At 41.8% G+C, this 17,656-nt stretch overlaps 1 protein-coding gene across 2 annotated transcripts in view; it reads right to left on the reverse strand.

The window, feature by feature from the left end:
* The window catches only part of LOC141103550 (dimethylaniline monooxygenase [N-oxide-forming] 2-like), a 129,205-nt gene that overhangs the window by 92,322 nt on the left and 19,227 nt on the right, over positions 1-17,656 (reverse strand). The window contains exon 2 of one of the 2 annotated variants that reach the window (XM_073593252.1): positions 902-1,039. In XM_073593252.1, the coding sequence (XP_073449353.1) occupies positions 902-1,027 (126 nt within the window). In that variant the 5' untranslated portion in view covers positions 1,028-1,039. Of the gene's footprint in view, positions 1-901; positions 1,056-17,656 lie in introns of both variants that reach the window. The other variant, XM_073593253.1, reaches the window with a different exon arrangement.

Below are 17,656 nucleotides of genomic sequence, written 5' to 3' on the forward strand. Positions count from 1 at the left end.
GTCCCTACTCTCTCTTCTCTCGAAGTGCATGCAAAACCCAAGAGCAAGGGCATTAGGTAGGCTCTCCCTGACCCAAGATGGCTGCTCAAGTCACATGGGGTGGCAACTTCCAATAGGATAGCTTCCCCAGTGACGCAGGAAACCATAGAGCAACCTTGTTTATCCTGACTTCCTCTCCAGAAATGGTGCTAATGCACAGAGTGCCAACACACTGCCTCTTGCCCTCTCCACCATAATACTATTCTCTCACTATGCAGAATCTTCTGTGAATAGAGGAGGGTCAGATGAATAATACAATCTCCACCACCCATTCACATATTGAAAAGCATTGTTGGAGAATATTAGTATGAATAATCTGCATAGCTGAGAGGGCAGAAGGGGGTGGATGAATGGTACAATTCTTCACACTAGCAGTGGTTGCCGTTAACCCATACAGCACTTGAAGATAACTACTTGAGATGAATGTGGCAGAATGTGTCATGACACATCAGCCTGCATGACAAGTAATATACACCACAACATGTGTTTGGTCCTGTATCCCAAAAAATGACTAAACTTCAGCTTTAACTAGTATGACAACAGTAAAATTACATTTGTTTGATTTCAGTACATGCTTATAAATGCTTCTTAAAATGCTTTATTAAAGAAGTCTAATCATATCCAACACATACAGACTTCCATCCAAAGTGTCAACAATGAGGGTCAAGTAGTTACTTGAAAGGGGAGATGACAGGGAAAAATATTTCTATTTATAGCAAGTCTACATCAGATGAAATAAATGAGAAAAGTAAAGAACCAAAATTACATTTATTAAAATATTACTGTTTTTCTGCTGCATAGAAGTAAAAATGCTTTTTATAACAAACATCGTTTGATTTGTCATACTAACATTGAAACTTACTATGTAATTCCAAAGGCCTCCAATGTCATTTGTTTTTTCGAAACAAACAGGTTCCAGTCCTTCATCCAAGCAGCATTTAATGGATGTCAGTCCACTTTCCCCTGCTCCAATCACAGCAACCTTCATGCTGATGTTTACCTGTAACAGTAGAAAACTTGGCTCCATTAACCACTTTATAACATTCTTTGAGGTGGTAAGCTGTAATTTGAAAAGAGGAAGGCCTCTGGACATTGTATATCTGGACTTTACCAAAGCATTTGATACAACACCCCATAAATGCTTAATTTACAACTTGGGGACTGTTGGGATTGAAAACTGTTAACAGAAGCTCATCCAAAGGGTGATAATTAATAGCTCATCTACGGAATGGTCTGGAGTTGTGAACAAGGTGCCCAAGGGCTCTGTCCTGGGACCAATTCTGTTTAATTTGTACATTAATGATACATAAATGATATGGAGGTTGGAATAAAAAGTTCAATCTCAGTGTTTGACAATACAAAGTTAAGCAGGGAAATTCTTTACAAGAAGACCTCGATAAAATAAAGACGTAGATAACTATATGGCAAATGAGGTTTAATGTTGATAAATCCAAAATAATGCACTTGGCGGCAAAAAATATGAATGCAAGTTACTCCCTGGGGTGAGAACCTCTGGGGGAATCAAGGATGGAAAAGGATCTTGGAGTTCCAGTAGATCACAGGCTCAGCAATAGCATGCAATGTAAAGCTGCCGAAAGCAAGGCCAGCAGACTATTACATACATTAAAAATTGTATTTGTTCAAGAGACAAGACTATACAGTATTTCTACCACTATACAAATGCCAGGCGAGAGTCTAGAGAAAGGCAACAAAGCTAATAAGGGGACTGGAGGACCTCAGTTATGAGGAATGACTACAAACATTAAACTTATTCCCCCTGGAGAGGAGACTCTTATAGATATAATATTGATAACAAATATCTAAATGTTAATTCGAGCATAAGGAGAAAACTATTCAGTCTCAGGTTGCTTAAAAAGGCAAGTGGCCACTTAATGAAGTTGGATGAGAAGCGGTTTAACCTTAAACTGCGTGAGGGGTTCTATACTGTTAGAGCGGTAAGGATGTGGAACTCCCTTCCACAATTGGTGGTATCAGTGTGGAGTGTCACTAATTTAAAAAAATGGTAGAAAACGAAAGGCCCGTGAACAGGAGGGCGGTGCCTGTTGTGGGCGCCAGACATGGGCGGCTGCTGATCCCGGGAGGTCCGTGAAGCTCCACACGAGATGCGGCTGTGAGGATTTGAGTTCTCCCCGCTCCGTGATCCCCCCTCACCCCGCCGCCTGGAAGGGCCTTCCCCCTGCCCTCAGAGTATACCCCTACCTGTGCTCAAGCTGTGAAGGGCTAGGGACTGGAGGACGCTGCTGGCGCCCGGAGGAGGGGGCCTCCCGGGCTGACTGCCAGGAAGGGAGAGGCAGTGAAAGGACTGGCATGCGAAGTCCTGGTTGGGATGGTTGGGAGGAGCCTCTAGAGACAGCGCTCTCGTTCGAATGAGGGGACCGGCAGTGAAACCCTCCTGGGAATAGGTCGATCTGGGAGATAACTTGCTCTCCCTTTCCATGCACCCCCTGGCACCCCTCAGACTACTTGTGGAAAGTAGAAAGGCACCCCAATGGACTGCAGAGTGAAACACAGAATCATAAGGACCCACAGTGAGTAACACATGGCGAGTTAAAACTTGTGAAGATAAAAAAGTATTGTGTTTCTTTGACTGTGAGCCAGAACAGAACAGGGATATAAATATAAAAACGTGCTATTTTCATGTATCTCAAGCAATAGTGTGAGAGGAAAAAAAAAATAGGATTATACATACTACACTATATTAAAGTAAAACAGAGACAGTGCCCAGTCTGGGGCGTTTTGCATGTTTTTTTTCTCTAAGTTGTTTCTTGTGTCAGGTGGAAAATACAGGTAAAGACCGGAGATAATAAAGGACAATTAAATGGGAATGTTTTTATTCCCCTTAGATCTGGGTCCGGATCAGGAAATAACAACAGGTTAAATCCCAGCGAGTGAGAGACCTGGGGAAATACCCGTCCTAGATCTGGACATTCACAGAATAAAAATTAACAGGTTTACCATTTATGTTATAAAAGTATGAACTGAACCTGAGCGAAAGGAGCCACTAAGGGGGCGTGGCCAGGCAGCGCATGTAGCAGGACGCACTTCTCCTCAGCTCGCCGAAAATCCTGACAATTATCCTCTGGATCACTCAACCCGCTGACACCCCCGATCGGAACCGCACACGATCCGAGCCGCAGCCGACCCGCTTACCCGATCGATTTACGGCTGCAGAACATGCCAAAACGGGGCAAGGATGGTGGCGGCCCGCCCGCAGCTCAGGCTCAAGATGGCGCTCTGCCACAGAGATCCCAAAAGGAGAAATATAAGGAGGCTGCTCAAAAGCTCCTGTTTGGCAATAAAACATCAAAAGTACTACCATCACCCAGATCTGACCTTAGTGAAGAAGAAGGAAGTCAGCTGGAGATGGATAATACTATTCCACTGGAGGATGGCACTGGATCCCCTTCTGACTGGGCCGCAGTGAGTACAGTTTCACATTCTCATCAGGGCACTCAGCCATCAATCCTGCCCCCGGATAATGCTGAACCCACTCTCAGAGATATACTCTCAGCAGTAACTATATGCAACAGATCCATCTCAACCCTGACTGATGAAGTTAAAGGTGTCAAAGCTGAGATATTCTTTGTGAGACAGGACATGCAAAAGCTGAGAGAGCGCACAGCTGCAATAGAGAGCAGGGTCAGTGTAATTGAAGATGATCTAGTACCCATGCAGAGAGATTTAAAGTATAACTGCCATCTTACAGATCAGCATGCAGCGCGCTTAGATGATTTGGAAAATCGCATGCGCCGCAACAATGTCCGCGCCTTAGGATTCCCAGAAAGGATAGAAGGTAAAGACCCGGTCACTTTCATAGAACAATGGCTCCTCACTACATTTGGAAAAGAAGCTTTCTCTCCGCTATTTGCGGTGGAGAGAGCGCACAGAGTGCCATCTCGCCCGCTGCCTCCTGGCAATCACCCTCGTGCTTTTCTGTTTAAGCTCTTAAACTACAAAGACAGAGATGCCATTCTTGCTAAGGCCAGAACCATGGGAGGTAAGCTGAATAATGAAAACTCCAAAATCGCCCTGTTTCCGGATTTCTCGTCTGAACTCCAGAAGCAGCGAGCAAAGTTCATGGATGTTAAACGAAGATTAAGAGACCTTAACTTGCCATATGCGATGCTATATCCTGCCCGCCTCCGTGTGGTTGCACTCGGGGAAACTCGCTTTTTTGAACGCCCGGACATGGCGGCTCAATGGCTAGATCGTGAAGATAGGGCCCTTAAAGCTGCCAGACCACAAAGAGATGCCCCTGCTTAAATGCTAAGTCCTTGATATGTAATTTCCTGACAAGACTCGGTCTGTTTTTGCTGGGATGGATGCCTGGGCCGTGAGGAGATTTTAAGTTCTAAGTGTGCTGATTGCGGTGGACAGTCTCTACACTCATATCCGATGTTCAGGCGGCAGAGGAGTACTGTTTGTTTGTTTCACCCTCTCCCCCTGTTTTTTCCGTTGCTTTTTTTCCACATTTTTGATTGCAACTAAAGAAGAAATACATGCCTACCGTAGCTGTGAAACCCCTACGAGAACTAGCCTACTGGTTAACTAGGAGTTTTCAAGGCTTTTACCCCTCCCACACCTGTTGTGTGGGAAAAGTTAACACTGCAGCAGCGTGGCTGTGCGAACTGCTGACCTTTAGAATTATGCCATACAGAGCAACATGCATTAAGCCAAAAATTGACTGCCTGCTGTACTTATACGCTAACCTGCTAGATTATTTTTCATTGCCTTGCAACATGATCTCATGTCTACAGATACCTAAATGTTTTCAGAATGGAGAAACCAAGTATGATATGGGGAGTGGGGGTTTCTCCCTCCTCCTAGATGCTATGATGTTGTATAACCTAAAAGGTCTGATGAGAGTTATGCTGGCCTGGTCAATGATTCTGAAACAAGATGGGGATGACTAAATTGACCATTGTGACTTGGAATGTCAGAGGACTGGGAAATCCAGTAAAGCGGGTGGCGGTCCTTAGACATCTCAAGTCGCTGAATGCGGGGGTGGTCTGCTTGCAGGAGTCCCATTTCTCTGCAGACCCCCCTCCCAGTTTTAGCCCACGATTATATACAAACCAGTTTCATGCAACCGACTCCACTTACTCAAGGGGAGCAAGTATACTGATCAGGAGGGATGTTCAATTCAATTGCATTAGAAAACGCATTGACCCGGCTGGTAGATATGTCTTTCTTTTATGCACAATTACAGGCCTAAGATGTATTATTGCTAGCATTTATATACCCCCACCGTATAACTCAGAGGTTATCAGACACCTGGCAAGTTTTATGGCCCTATACCCAGAAGTACCCTTACTGGCAATGGGGGATTACAATAATTTTTTGAATTTTCATAAGGATAAGTTTCCTGTACCTATTGCTAGTACATGTCAGGTAAAAGGTAGTACCCCCTTTGCCAGAATACTTGAAGAACTGGGGCTGATACATGTCTGGAGGTCTAAACACCCTAACGATAAAAAATACTCCTGTCATTCAGCCTCATATGACGGATTATCTAGAATAGATTTGGGCCTTGGGAATGACAAAATGCTTCACTTAATAGAGGAATCAGGATATGCAGATAGGCATATATCTGACCACTTGACCTTTTGGGTGACCATTTCATTACCAAGTAGGTACAGACGTCCACTATGGAAACTTAATCCCTTCTGGCTCTCGCTGTTCACTGAACCAGATCCTATAAGCGGTGCACTCAAGATGTTTTTACAGGATAATATCGGTACGGCTAAGTTGGGGGTGGTCTGGGAGGCAGCGAAGGCCTTTTTGAGAGGACAACTTATTAAAACAATATCACAGATTAAAACTAACACCAAGGCCTGGGAATTGTTGGTACGGAGTAGAGTCACTGAAACTGAAAACAATTATATTAACGACCCTACAGGAGACACTAAGAGGGCATGGCTGGGTGCACAGACAATGTCTAGGCAGTTGGCATTGCAGCTGGCGGAGAACAAACGTTTTTTTCTGCAACAATCACACTTTGAGGAGGGGGAGACAACTGGTCATATGCTTGCAGTAATGGCACGGTCTCAGCAATCATCCTCTCTCATCTCCGCCATCTATGATGCACAAGGCGCTCTGAAATGCTCTACTCCTGACATCCTGACGGTTTTTGGTGACTTCTATGCTGACCTTTATACTTCTAAAGTTACACCAGCTGACAGTATAATAGAAGATTTTTTAAATAGCTGTGAGCTCCCCAGTCTGCCAATAGAAGATAGGACCATGCTTAATGCCCCTTTAACAGCAGAGGAACTAGACATTGCCTTATCTCAAGCTAAAAACAATAAATCGCCAGGTGTAGATGGTCTCCCATCGGAGATATACAAACGCTACGCCGACTCCATGCTTCCCACACTACTGAAAGTTTATAATGAGGCACTAAGAGAGGGCTCATTGCCCAGCTCGATGAATGAGGCGATCATTATTGTTATATTAAAACCGGGCAAAGATGCAAATTCCCCTGGATCCTATAGACCCATTTCACTGCTCACGTCCGATATCAAGCTGCTGGCTCGGATGTTAGCAAACAGATTGGCCAAAGTAATTCATAAAATAGTACATAGAGACCAATCCGGGTTCATTCCCACGAGATCCACGGCCCAAAATATAAGACGACTATTCCTGAATCTACAACTCCCAGTGGACAACGCAGGCAATAGGGCAGTTTTTTCACTAGACGCAGCTAAGGCCTTCGACAGTGTCGAGTGGCCTTATCTGTGGAAAACGCTGCAGAACATGGGACTGGGAGACACCTTTACTAGATGGATACAACTTTTGTACTCCGCGCCCACTGCCAGGATACGAATTAATGGGGAACTTTCAGAACCTTTTCCTTTATTTAGAGGTACCAGGCAGGGGTGCCCATTGTCACCCCTACTGTTTGCCTTGGCCCTAGAACCCCTGGGAACAAAAATTAGAGGTGACGCTAGAATAGTAGGATTTCAAAGAGGTACGAATAAAGACATAGTGTCCATGTATGCAGACGAAACCCTGCTATATTTAGGGGACACAAAAGATACACTACAAACAGTCATGTCTCTCATTAAGGAATTTGGGGAATTATCAGGCTTCTCCATTAACTGGGATAAGTCAGTGTTGATGCCGCTCGACCCCTTGAGTACTCCACTGCCCCTAGGTGCAGAGATGATACAACAAGTCAACTCATTCCGCTACCTGGGGATCCAGGTGACCCCTAACCCAGCTACTTATGTTGACCAGAACCTAACACCTCTGTTGACTAAATTCCGTGAAAGGAGCAGGGCCTGGTGTAAACTGCCCTTGTCTGTTGTTGGTAGAATTAATCTAATTAAAATGGTCTGGGCACCGCAACTGTTATATATTTTCAATATTTCTCCGGTATGGATACCTAAAAAATGGTTTGACAGAATAGAGACCCAATTCAGAGAACTCATATGGAGGAAAAAAATAGCGAGGATAAAACTATCAACGTTACAGCATGGCAAAGAGGAGGAGGGACTTGCAGTCCCTCATCCCAGAATGTATTATTTAGCTTCCCAATTACAACAATTAGGAGGATGGGGCTTTCTGGATCCCAAAGACCCGATTCGTAGACTTATAATACTAGAAGACAGCAATTACTCAGCGCTGGCAACTTTGGAGGCGGGATTCTCGCATTTAGACCCGGAAGTTCCTACGATCAAATTGTTGATCTTACTTTGGTCCTATGTCAAGAAACTAATAGGCATCACGGGCTTTCTATCCAGCACGCCTCTTTGGCGAAATAGACAACTGAAAGAAATACAAAAACTAAAGGGCTTCAGGAGTTGGGAGGAAGCAGGCATCAAATATATCTCACAAGTATACCAAGATAACACTCTTAAATCATTTCAGCAGATTCAAATAGAGTTTGAGATCCCAAATAATAATTTTTATAAATATCTCCAACTGCGTCATGCCTTACAAACCCAGAATAGAACTGTCAGGACCCAACAAATAGAACATCCGATTATACAGGATGTCTTTATGGAAGAAGTTAAAAAAGGCATGATATCTAGATGTTATAATACTCTTATAGCACGAATACAAGATCCCTCTAGATTACCATGCAGACAGCGGTGGGAGGAGGATATAGGAGAAATGGATGGAGATAGTTGGAATACATGCCTTATGAATGCCCCCCTGGTATCAATATCTGCATCCCAGAAACTCTCACACCTCTACTTGCTACATAGGGCGTACAGAACCCCCCTTCAACTTTATAAATGGGGAATTAGGGATTCACCCCTGTGCCCAAAATGTGAACGTGATCATGGAGACTTGCTCCACATGACATGGAAATGCCCCAAGCTATTCAGATATTGGAAAGAAGTACTGGACACGATTTCGGAAGTATTTATGATACCTCTTGAGAGAACTCCAATGATCTGTTTACTGGGGGGAATAGACGAAGAGTTAACACCCCCACCAACACGTATAGCGCTTATTCGTTTATTATACACAGCGAGAAGATTGATTGCCCAGTGGTGGATCACCCCGCGAGTTCCCACCAGGAGGCAATGGATAGACAGCGTGAACAGGCTCCTAATAAGAGAAAAAGCTACTTACCAACATAGGAAGGCCCCACAAAAGTTCCTTTCAATATGGCAGGCATGGCTAGACGTTCCTGGTTTGGCTCCACACCAATTAATTAAAGATAGGTTACTCTTGGGTTGATGTAGACTTGATTACTGTATGGAAACTGTACACAGGCAAAGCAGCGGGGATTATAAGAAGGGGCATTCCCTGTGGGATATATGGCAGTATATGCGAATATGGTACTGTATGGCAAGGTTTTGCTCTGTTTTGTTTCTATCGCTCCTTCTTTTTCTCTCCTTTCTTCTCTTCTTCTCCTTTTTTTTTTTTTTCCTCTATTTTACTTTCTCTTCCTCCGATGAATATTACATTGAATTAAACATAACGGATTTAAAACATGGCTGACGGAACTACAATGTAATAGAGTTGATTTCAATGCTACTGTTAATTGAACGACATGTTTTCTATTTTTTATACTTTAAGGTGAGCAGAGTTCACTAGAGATTTCAGTATATAAGGGTAACATTATTATAGTTGGTACTCGCTCAAATTGTACTTCATTTGGATATATACTCCTTGTGAACTACATTACATGTTAGATCTATTATTGTTAAAAGATAATGATATGATAGGTTATATCCCTGATAGAATGCAACCGGAACCGTCTTATAATAATTTCAGGTAGCTGATAAATGTTTCCATAATACACTATGTGAGAACTTTGAGATATGTATATGCCATGTACTTTTACCTGTATGCTATATGTATGCGTTTCTTATGCACAATAAAAACCTTTCTGATTAAAAAAAAGGAGCCACTAATCAGAAAAGCTACTTAGAGCTACGGGAAAAACCAACAATAATCGCATCATCAGAAAAAGAAAATACCCTTTGAATATTTCTTTTAAACTACTGAATAACATGAGGGGGAAACCAGTGAGTGGTGCGAGAGCTAACCTGCCTAAAGTGACAGCCAACCCGGGTACTATAAAGAAATACGTGACACAAGAAGGAACAAAAGATAGTCCAGGAAAACTGCCGGGAGCTAAGAGTAAACAACAGAAGGCGTGCCGAGAAATGGGCAGAGCAGGCAATCAGACGGGATAAATATCTCTGCTACTGTAAATGAAGAGGGGGGTAGAAGAAGAAGAAGCTGAAGTGGAGCCAAGACAAAAAAAAAAAAAAAGCAATTACCAACTAAAAATGAAATGGCGGAGAAGTTTGCCAGGCTGGAGCAGTCCATAAAGGTGGAAATAGCTACAATACACAGGGATCTGAATCAGATACTGAGATGAGTGGAGGAAACAGAAGAAAAATTGGACTCACAAGCGGCTGAAATAAATGAACTTAAAGAACATGACTGGGGTACTAAGAGAACAATGGTATGTATATGACATATAAAATGGAAGACCATGAAAACCGTAAGAGGAGAAAAAATTTAAGAATTAATGGTTTACCCGAACTACAAGGTGAAAACTTTCAGGAAAAAATGGATGAAATATTCGGCCCGCTGCTGGGGCTTTCACTGACAGAAAAAATAAAGCTCGAAAGAGTACATAGGATTAGAGAACCGGTCGATCTGCCAGGAGAAATCCCAAGAGATGTGATTGTTAGATTTCATAACTATAAAGACAAAGAATAGATCTGGATGACTCTAAAATCTAAGCAGCCTTTTAAATATGAAGAGACCAATTTACAGATATTCCCTAATCTGGCCACAGAGACACTGATAAGGAGAAGAACATTAAAATCTTTATTGGAACAAATGAAAGCACATGCGATTCAATACTCCTGGAGTTTCCCGGCCTGTTTGATTGGGCGAAAGGAAAGCAGATCATAATGCTAAGATTCCCAGAGGATACTCCTAAATTTTGTAACAGATTGGACATGACATTGACTGAGATACCTCGTTGGTGGGAAGCGCAGGACAAAATATCTAGCACAGAGGAGCAACAACAATAGAACCCGGTCTTAAGAAAAAAAGAAGATAGCAACTACTAAGAAGAAAATTTAAAACGGAGGGGAGGAATTTGGGCGGCGGGCCCAGGGGGGTGGGGGGTAATTGGGAAAACACAAGAAATGTGGGAGTGGAGCGGACACTGGGTTATCCCCTGAAAGAAAGGGGGCAGCAGCTCGGTCTTATGCATACTGGCGGAGGACCACCTCAGGGGGAGAACCGAAGGCTAGAAGGAGTAGGAGAGCCTCGGATCCTTAGGTCATGGGGAGACTGACAGAAAGGGTGGGGGGGAGGCTGGGACCTCCCCCAAAGGGTAGGGGGGAAGGAAAGGGGGGAAGGAAAGGGGGGAGGAACCTCTCGATACTTGGGCAAAGATGTTGGTGGAAGAATTGAAACTCCTAAGTTCACTGAGTTAGAACAAGAAGACAAGGGGTCGGGCAGGGCCCGCACTAAACAAAGATGACAGTATTAACGTTTTTGATATATAATGTGCGAGGGCTTAACACACCTATAAAAAGATCTAATATACTCAGAGAACTAAAACAACTAAAAGCAGAAGTTGTCTTCTTGCAGGAGACACATTTTTCACATGAAATAAACACCAAAATAATATCAAATGACTTACAGATATGGTACTATGGTGACTCTATAACTAAATGGGCAAAGGGGGTAGCAATAGGATTCACCGGGGGGGGGGTGTCAGGTTTTCTCAGAAGTAGAGACTGGCGGACCCAGAAGGGCGTTTTTTGTTCCTGAAAGGAAAAATCAGGGAGGAAAAATACACCTTGGCGAATTTCTATTGCCCCAATAAAAACCCAATGAAATATTTAAAAGGAACTATCGAAAGGTTAATGGAGTTTAAGAAAGGTGGTGTGATTATAGCTGGGGACTTTAATTCTAATATGGAACCTGGGATAGATAGTACATCCTATCTACAGTGGACTGGAAACAGTCAGTGGAAGATGCTTAAAAAGAAGTTACATCAAAATCAACTGATGGATGTATGGAGAACACAGCACGATAAAATAAGAGACCATACTTTCTACTCCTCTGTATGTGGGATGTACTCAAGAATCGACTACTTCTTGATGGAACATAGGTTGTTAGAACTAGTGAGAAGTACGAACATAGGAATAACAACCTCTTATCTCACTCGATGGCACTATGCGATTCCCTTCACAAACTGAGACCCCTAACTTCTACCTGGCAACCACTTGCCCACATCTTCCATAATCCCAGGTTCCCCCCAGGACTAGATACCAAGGCTTTCAAGTGGTGGCTAGACAAAGGCCTATACAGAATTGGACATTTCTTCAATTCAAATGGTCCCCTAATTTTATCCTACTGCACCTCAAAACTCGAAATTCAGGTTCTACCAATTATCACATTTCCTTAACCTGCTATGGAGGAGCAGCGAAATCCCACTTTCAGTAACTCCCTATGAACAGTGGTGTTTCTCGGCCATGGACACGAGAGGGGGCATCTCCCTTATCTACTCAACACTGGCTGATCCAATGGAAAAAACAACCTACATGTTGAGCTGGGAACGTGATCTGGACTTCAGCTGGGATTTAGACTTATGGCATTCTAATTTTGCCCGTTCATTTAAAGGTATACTAAACACTTCCCTGATTGAGGCTAGCCTTAAAGTGTTGACCCTCTGGTATTTGGTTCCTACCCGTCTTGCCAAATACTACCCACAGACATCACCGCTATGTTTTAGAGGATGCAACCACATGGGTACTCTCCTGCATGTCCTTTGGGAGTGTCCTAGAATTAGAATGATTTGGAATAAGATATTCTCCCTTATTCGCAGAACCACTGCCTTTGAGATTAAGCAAGATCCAACTTTCGCCTTACTCAACCGTCTAATCCCTAAAACCTCTAAGCCTAACCAGATTCTAATTCGTTTCATCCTCCTTGGAGCCAAAATGACCATTGCCCGGTCTTGGAAATCTCTGACAGTTTCCTTCCATTTAGCTATACAAAAATTTTCATGGATAATGATGCAGGAAAAGATCTCCAATACCATCCTCGACACAATGGACAAATTTAAACTCATTTGGGAACCTTGGGCTACCCATTTAGGGATCTCCCTGTAAGCCTGGCTCATAAAACACAGGCTGGAATCTTTTCCAGGGTGATCCTCAAGTTTTCTCTGGCGGCGGCCTCCTGTGCACGTCCTCCGTCCCAATCCCTGTCATACTCTCATTACTTTCCTTCTTAGTTCCCCTCTTTTCTTCTTTTCTCTCCTTTCCCTATATCTCTCACTGCCATTCTTCACTGGCTCTTGGTATAAGTAGGAACCCCTTTTAACAATCAATTGGTTAATCTTCAAGAAAGGCTATCTTCATCTTTTTCTCAGTAACTCTCTTACAAGGCGCTCCGGTTCCAGATGAAGATATTAAATGAACCCTCCCTGAGACTACAATCCAGATTGTCAGCTCTTTGATAACGCAGCTAGTCTAGAGCTCCTTTTTACAAGTGCGTTATCCATTGTGCATAATTGTTTGAAAATTATTAATCTACTTCATATCTTTTCACATATGTTCTGGATCCCCGGACCTGGCTACCTCCTGCACAGCAAGATCCCAGACAGGGTGCGGGAGGTGAAGGGGACAGAGACACTGGAACATTCCAATATGACAAAATGTAAGCCATGTGTTTGGTTTGTTACCTGTTACATACTGTATACAAGGTTCCCTATGTATCCGATGAGCAAGTTGGTTGTCATATTTTTGTATTGTTTCATTGATACAATAAAATTTACTTTTCAAAAAAAAAAAAAAAAGGAATAACAACCTTTTCAGATAAATACTCCTGTGATAGTGAAAATGAAGGTAGAGGGGGTACAGAACAAGATCAATACCTGGAGGCTAAATGAAGAATTAATCCAAGATAAGACAGCAGAGGATAGGATAAAAAAAGAGCTAGAACAGTATTTTAGAATAAATGACACTGAAGAAATATCAAAAGCCACTCTCTGGGAAGCCCACAAGGCTTACATAAGAGGCATTTTGATAGCTTTGGGAACGGGAAAAAAAAGGAGAAAGCAAGGAATAGGGAAATACTATCCAAAGAAATTCAGGACTTAGAACAACAGCATAATAAAAAGGGACAACATGAAATACTGCAGGCGATAATCCTAAAAAGGGAAGCATTAAAAGATCTGATAGAACAGGATACCTGAATGGTCTATAACAGAATAAAGAAAGAGAGATATCAATGGGGCAACAAAATGGGGAAGCACCTGGGCAAACTATTAAAAAATGAAAACATCAGTTAACTATATTGAGAAAATACAGACGAGCACGGGGAAGATGGTTTATACCACAGCAGAGATAGCAAAAGTATTCCAGGAATTCTATGGAAAACTGTACTCGATCAATAAACAAGAGACACCAGAAAGGGAAAAGGAGAGGTCAGAAAAAATAAAAACATATCTACAAGAAATAGGCTTAAATAAGATCTCAGAAGATAAACAGACTACATTAGAGGAACCAATAACAGAAGAAGAAGTCAGTAGGCCCCTGAAAGACTTACCTGTAGGTAAAAGTCCAGGACTAGACGGGTTCACGGTACTCTATTATAAAAAATTTAAGGACATTTTGATCCCCAAAAAGTGCACCTATATGAATGGGATAGGAACAAACTGGGAGTTGAGGAGAGAGGCCTTGGAGGCCGCAATTACTGTTATCCCAAAGGCAGGGAAAGACCCCTCAATATGCTCTAGTTATAGACCTATTTCACTGTTGAATATTGACACGAAAATATTCGCCAAAATTTGGGCGAATAGAATGAAAAAGGTAATGAGGGAGCTAGTACATGCAAACCAGGTGGGATTCACCCCAGCAAGAGAGAGTAGAGACTCCTAGCAGTGCAGAAGATGAAAGAAGGTAGATCCCCAGGACTACTGCTCTCAATAGACGTTGAAAAAGCGTTTGATAGAGTAGACTGGGGATTTATGCAAAGTTCACTAGAGGCGATGGGACTTGGCCGGCTGATGGCCCAATGGATGAATGCATTATATAATCAGCCTACAGCGAGGGTAAAGGTAAACTGGACACTCTCTAAAACCTGTGCCCCCTGTCTCCCATGCTGTTTGTTTTGCCACTTGAACCACTCCTGGCCAAGGATTAGATAGAACCCAGACACATAAAGGGGATAAGGACTGGGGAAAAAGAACACAAATTGGCTGCATATGCTGACAATATTCTGTTTTATATAACTAGCCCCAGGACAACCTTGCCTAATGTAATGAAAGCTTTAAAATTATATGGAGAGGTATCTAATTTTAAAATGAACCCTTCGAAATCTGAGATTTTAAATATTAACATAAAGACTCAGGAAGAGCAGATTTTTCAAGAGGAGTTTCCATTTATCTGGAGAAAAACTAACCTGAAATATCTAGGAATAAAAATAACATCAAGTACTGAGACATTATATCAAACAAATTTTATCCCGCTTTTGAATGAAATAAAAACAGATTTAAATAAAATTACAACAAGTTATCTCTCCTGGACCGGCAGAATAAATATTTTTAAAATGACGAATTTACCAAAGATCATGTATAAGATGCAGATGTTACCGATTCCCTTACCTCAATCATACTTTAAAACTTTAAAAACAATACTTTTAAGATTTATATAGAAAAAAAAGAAGCCGCATAGAAGCCCGACAGTGCTGATTAAAGAGAAAGGTCAGGGGGGATTGGGGGTGTCAGATCTTAAGAATATAATATAGCATTATAATATATATATATATAATGCAATTGTGCTGTCATGGGTGTTGGAATGGGTTAAAAATAATAAAGAAAAAAAGATGGGTTGAAAAGGAAAATATGATTAGTAACACATCACTGGGGAAAATAATATGGATACATGCACATTTAAGAGAATTAAGTCCTAACACACACAATATCACACAGAAAACATTGGACATTTAGGATACAACGCACAGAAGAGAAAAAATGGGAGCATAATTCACTTTTTATTCCACTGAGAGACACAAACTATTTTCCACCTGGGTAAGGGAGACTGTTTGGGAATTGAATAAAAAAAGAAAATGCACAATTAAAGGATATTATAGAGAAAGGTAAAATTTGCACATTGTACAAATTAAAACAAAAAAAAGATTTAATGAATGATGAATGGCGGTACTCCCAGCTGAAACATTTTGTGTTTACCCTCCCACAATCAGAATAGAACATGAGGCCCATTGAGCAGCTATGCATAGCCACAAACTCGAGGAAGGGGACTTCAAAAATTTACAAAATATTGATGGAACTGAAGGGACAGGAATTGCCGCCATTCATGGGTAAATGGAGGGAATAACTTGGACCGCCAGGGCAAGATCTAGATACTGGGAAAATACTAAAGCTAGTACATACCATGGCAACAGATATTAACACTATAGAAATGAACTACAAGTGTTTGGCTCGTTGGTATATAACACCTGACAAGGCACACAAATGCCAAAGGGAGGTTTCGCAGTTCTGCTGGCGGGGGTGCAAGGCACTAGGAACCATGGCCCATATATGGTGGACATGTCCCAAAATCAAACATTTCTGGAGAGAGGTATTACACATAATAAAGGAAATAACCAGTGTAGAAATAACAGAGGACCCATGGGAGTGTCTGTTTCACGGGGTTAGTATGTCAATTAAACAATATAAGACAACCCTAGTCCCCCAGTTACTAAACTCAGCTAAAATTTTAATTCCCTGACAGTGGCGGGATCCGGAAAGTCCTACAATAAGGAGCTGGTGCAATAAAATGCATGAAACATATAATCTGAAATATCTTTTTTTGTAATATGTTTGTATTATTGTGTATCATATTAAGTGCTGGCGAGAATATTTCTCGGATTTTGTAAAATACGATATAATGAAAAGCAATAAAGAAATGGAAAAAAAACCTTTTAGATGGGCGAATGCAATATACAGGGAAATGGTGGAGACATACAGTAAATACTGTACATACATACACATACACCCACACAGGTTGAACTGGATAGACTGGTGTCTATTCCATCATACCAACTATGTAATTATGTAACTTTTGTGTTATATTAAAGGAGATAATCATAAAGTATTTTTTGTTATCAATAGTTTATGATTATCTAATCACTAGTGATGAGCTCAAGATTCAGTCCAAATACAAGTTTGGACCAAAACTTTGGGTGTTCAAGCATTCAGAAGAACACCCAAACATTTACTCATTTGGCAAGAGCCAAATGTTATGCATAATAACGATGTTACTACTGCTTTCTATTCAGTGAATGACAAGTGAAAAAGTAATATGTATCCTTGTGGTGGAAGTTTTTTCCTTTGGAAGGTCATCAGCCATCAGACATCGTGACTCATGTGGATCTGTATTGCTGGACGACATGATTGACGTTTGGATGTGATTTACAATAAGTTTATTTTAAAATTTTTATAAGGACTTGTCTAATATGTCTTTATTTCTAGGTTGCAACTTTTTTTGTGACTGAGTGGGGGTACTATGTACGCCTACTCATTCACATAGGGAACCAATATCTGGGTACCCTCTTATTGTTAAAGGGATGTTCCAGATTCTGATAAGCTCCCTGTCACGGAACGTCCCTCACTCCGCTTGAGTGCTTCCGTCAGTATACCACTTCCTAAGTACTGGAACATGAGTCCAATGGATCTGGCTATAGGAACCCCGAAGAACTAGACAACACCAGTCTTGGAGTACATCAGGACTAACTCTTTATTTGAGATCTCACACACATTTATACAGCAGGCTGACTCAAAGCTAACCTAATTAACATGAGCTAATTTACTAAAAAAATTTACCCAGACCAGATGACAGACTTGTGGGCACCGAGCTTCTCACACAGTAGTATAAACACAATAGCTGGAGCTAGTTACAATTAACAATACAAACAACAATCACCCCCCTCCTCAGCCTAGACCATTCGTCTCCTAGCCAGTGATCAGCTAATGTGATCAGCTCATTCAATTAACATAAACACAGGTAGTTGGAGTTGATGACACCAGCATCTCCTCACAGGATGTGTCCCAACAGAATGAATCAGTCTTATCAGCAGGGGGCTGCTGGAG

This window comes from Aquarana catesbeiana, linkage group LG07, assembly GCF_042186555.1.
Source record: "Aquarana catesbeiana isolate 2022-GZ linkage group LG07, ASM4218655v1, whole genome shotgun sequence".
NCBI lineage: Eukaryota > Metazoa > Chordata > Amphibia > Anura > Ranidae > Aquarana > Aquarana catesbeiana.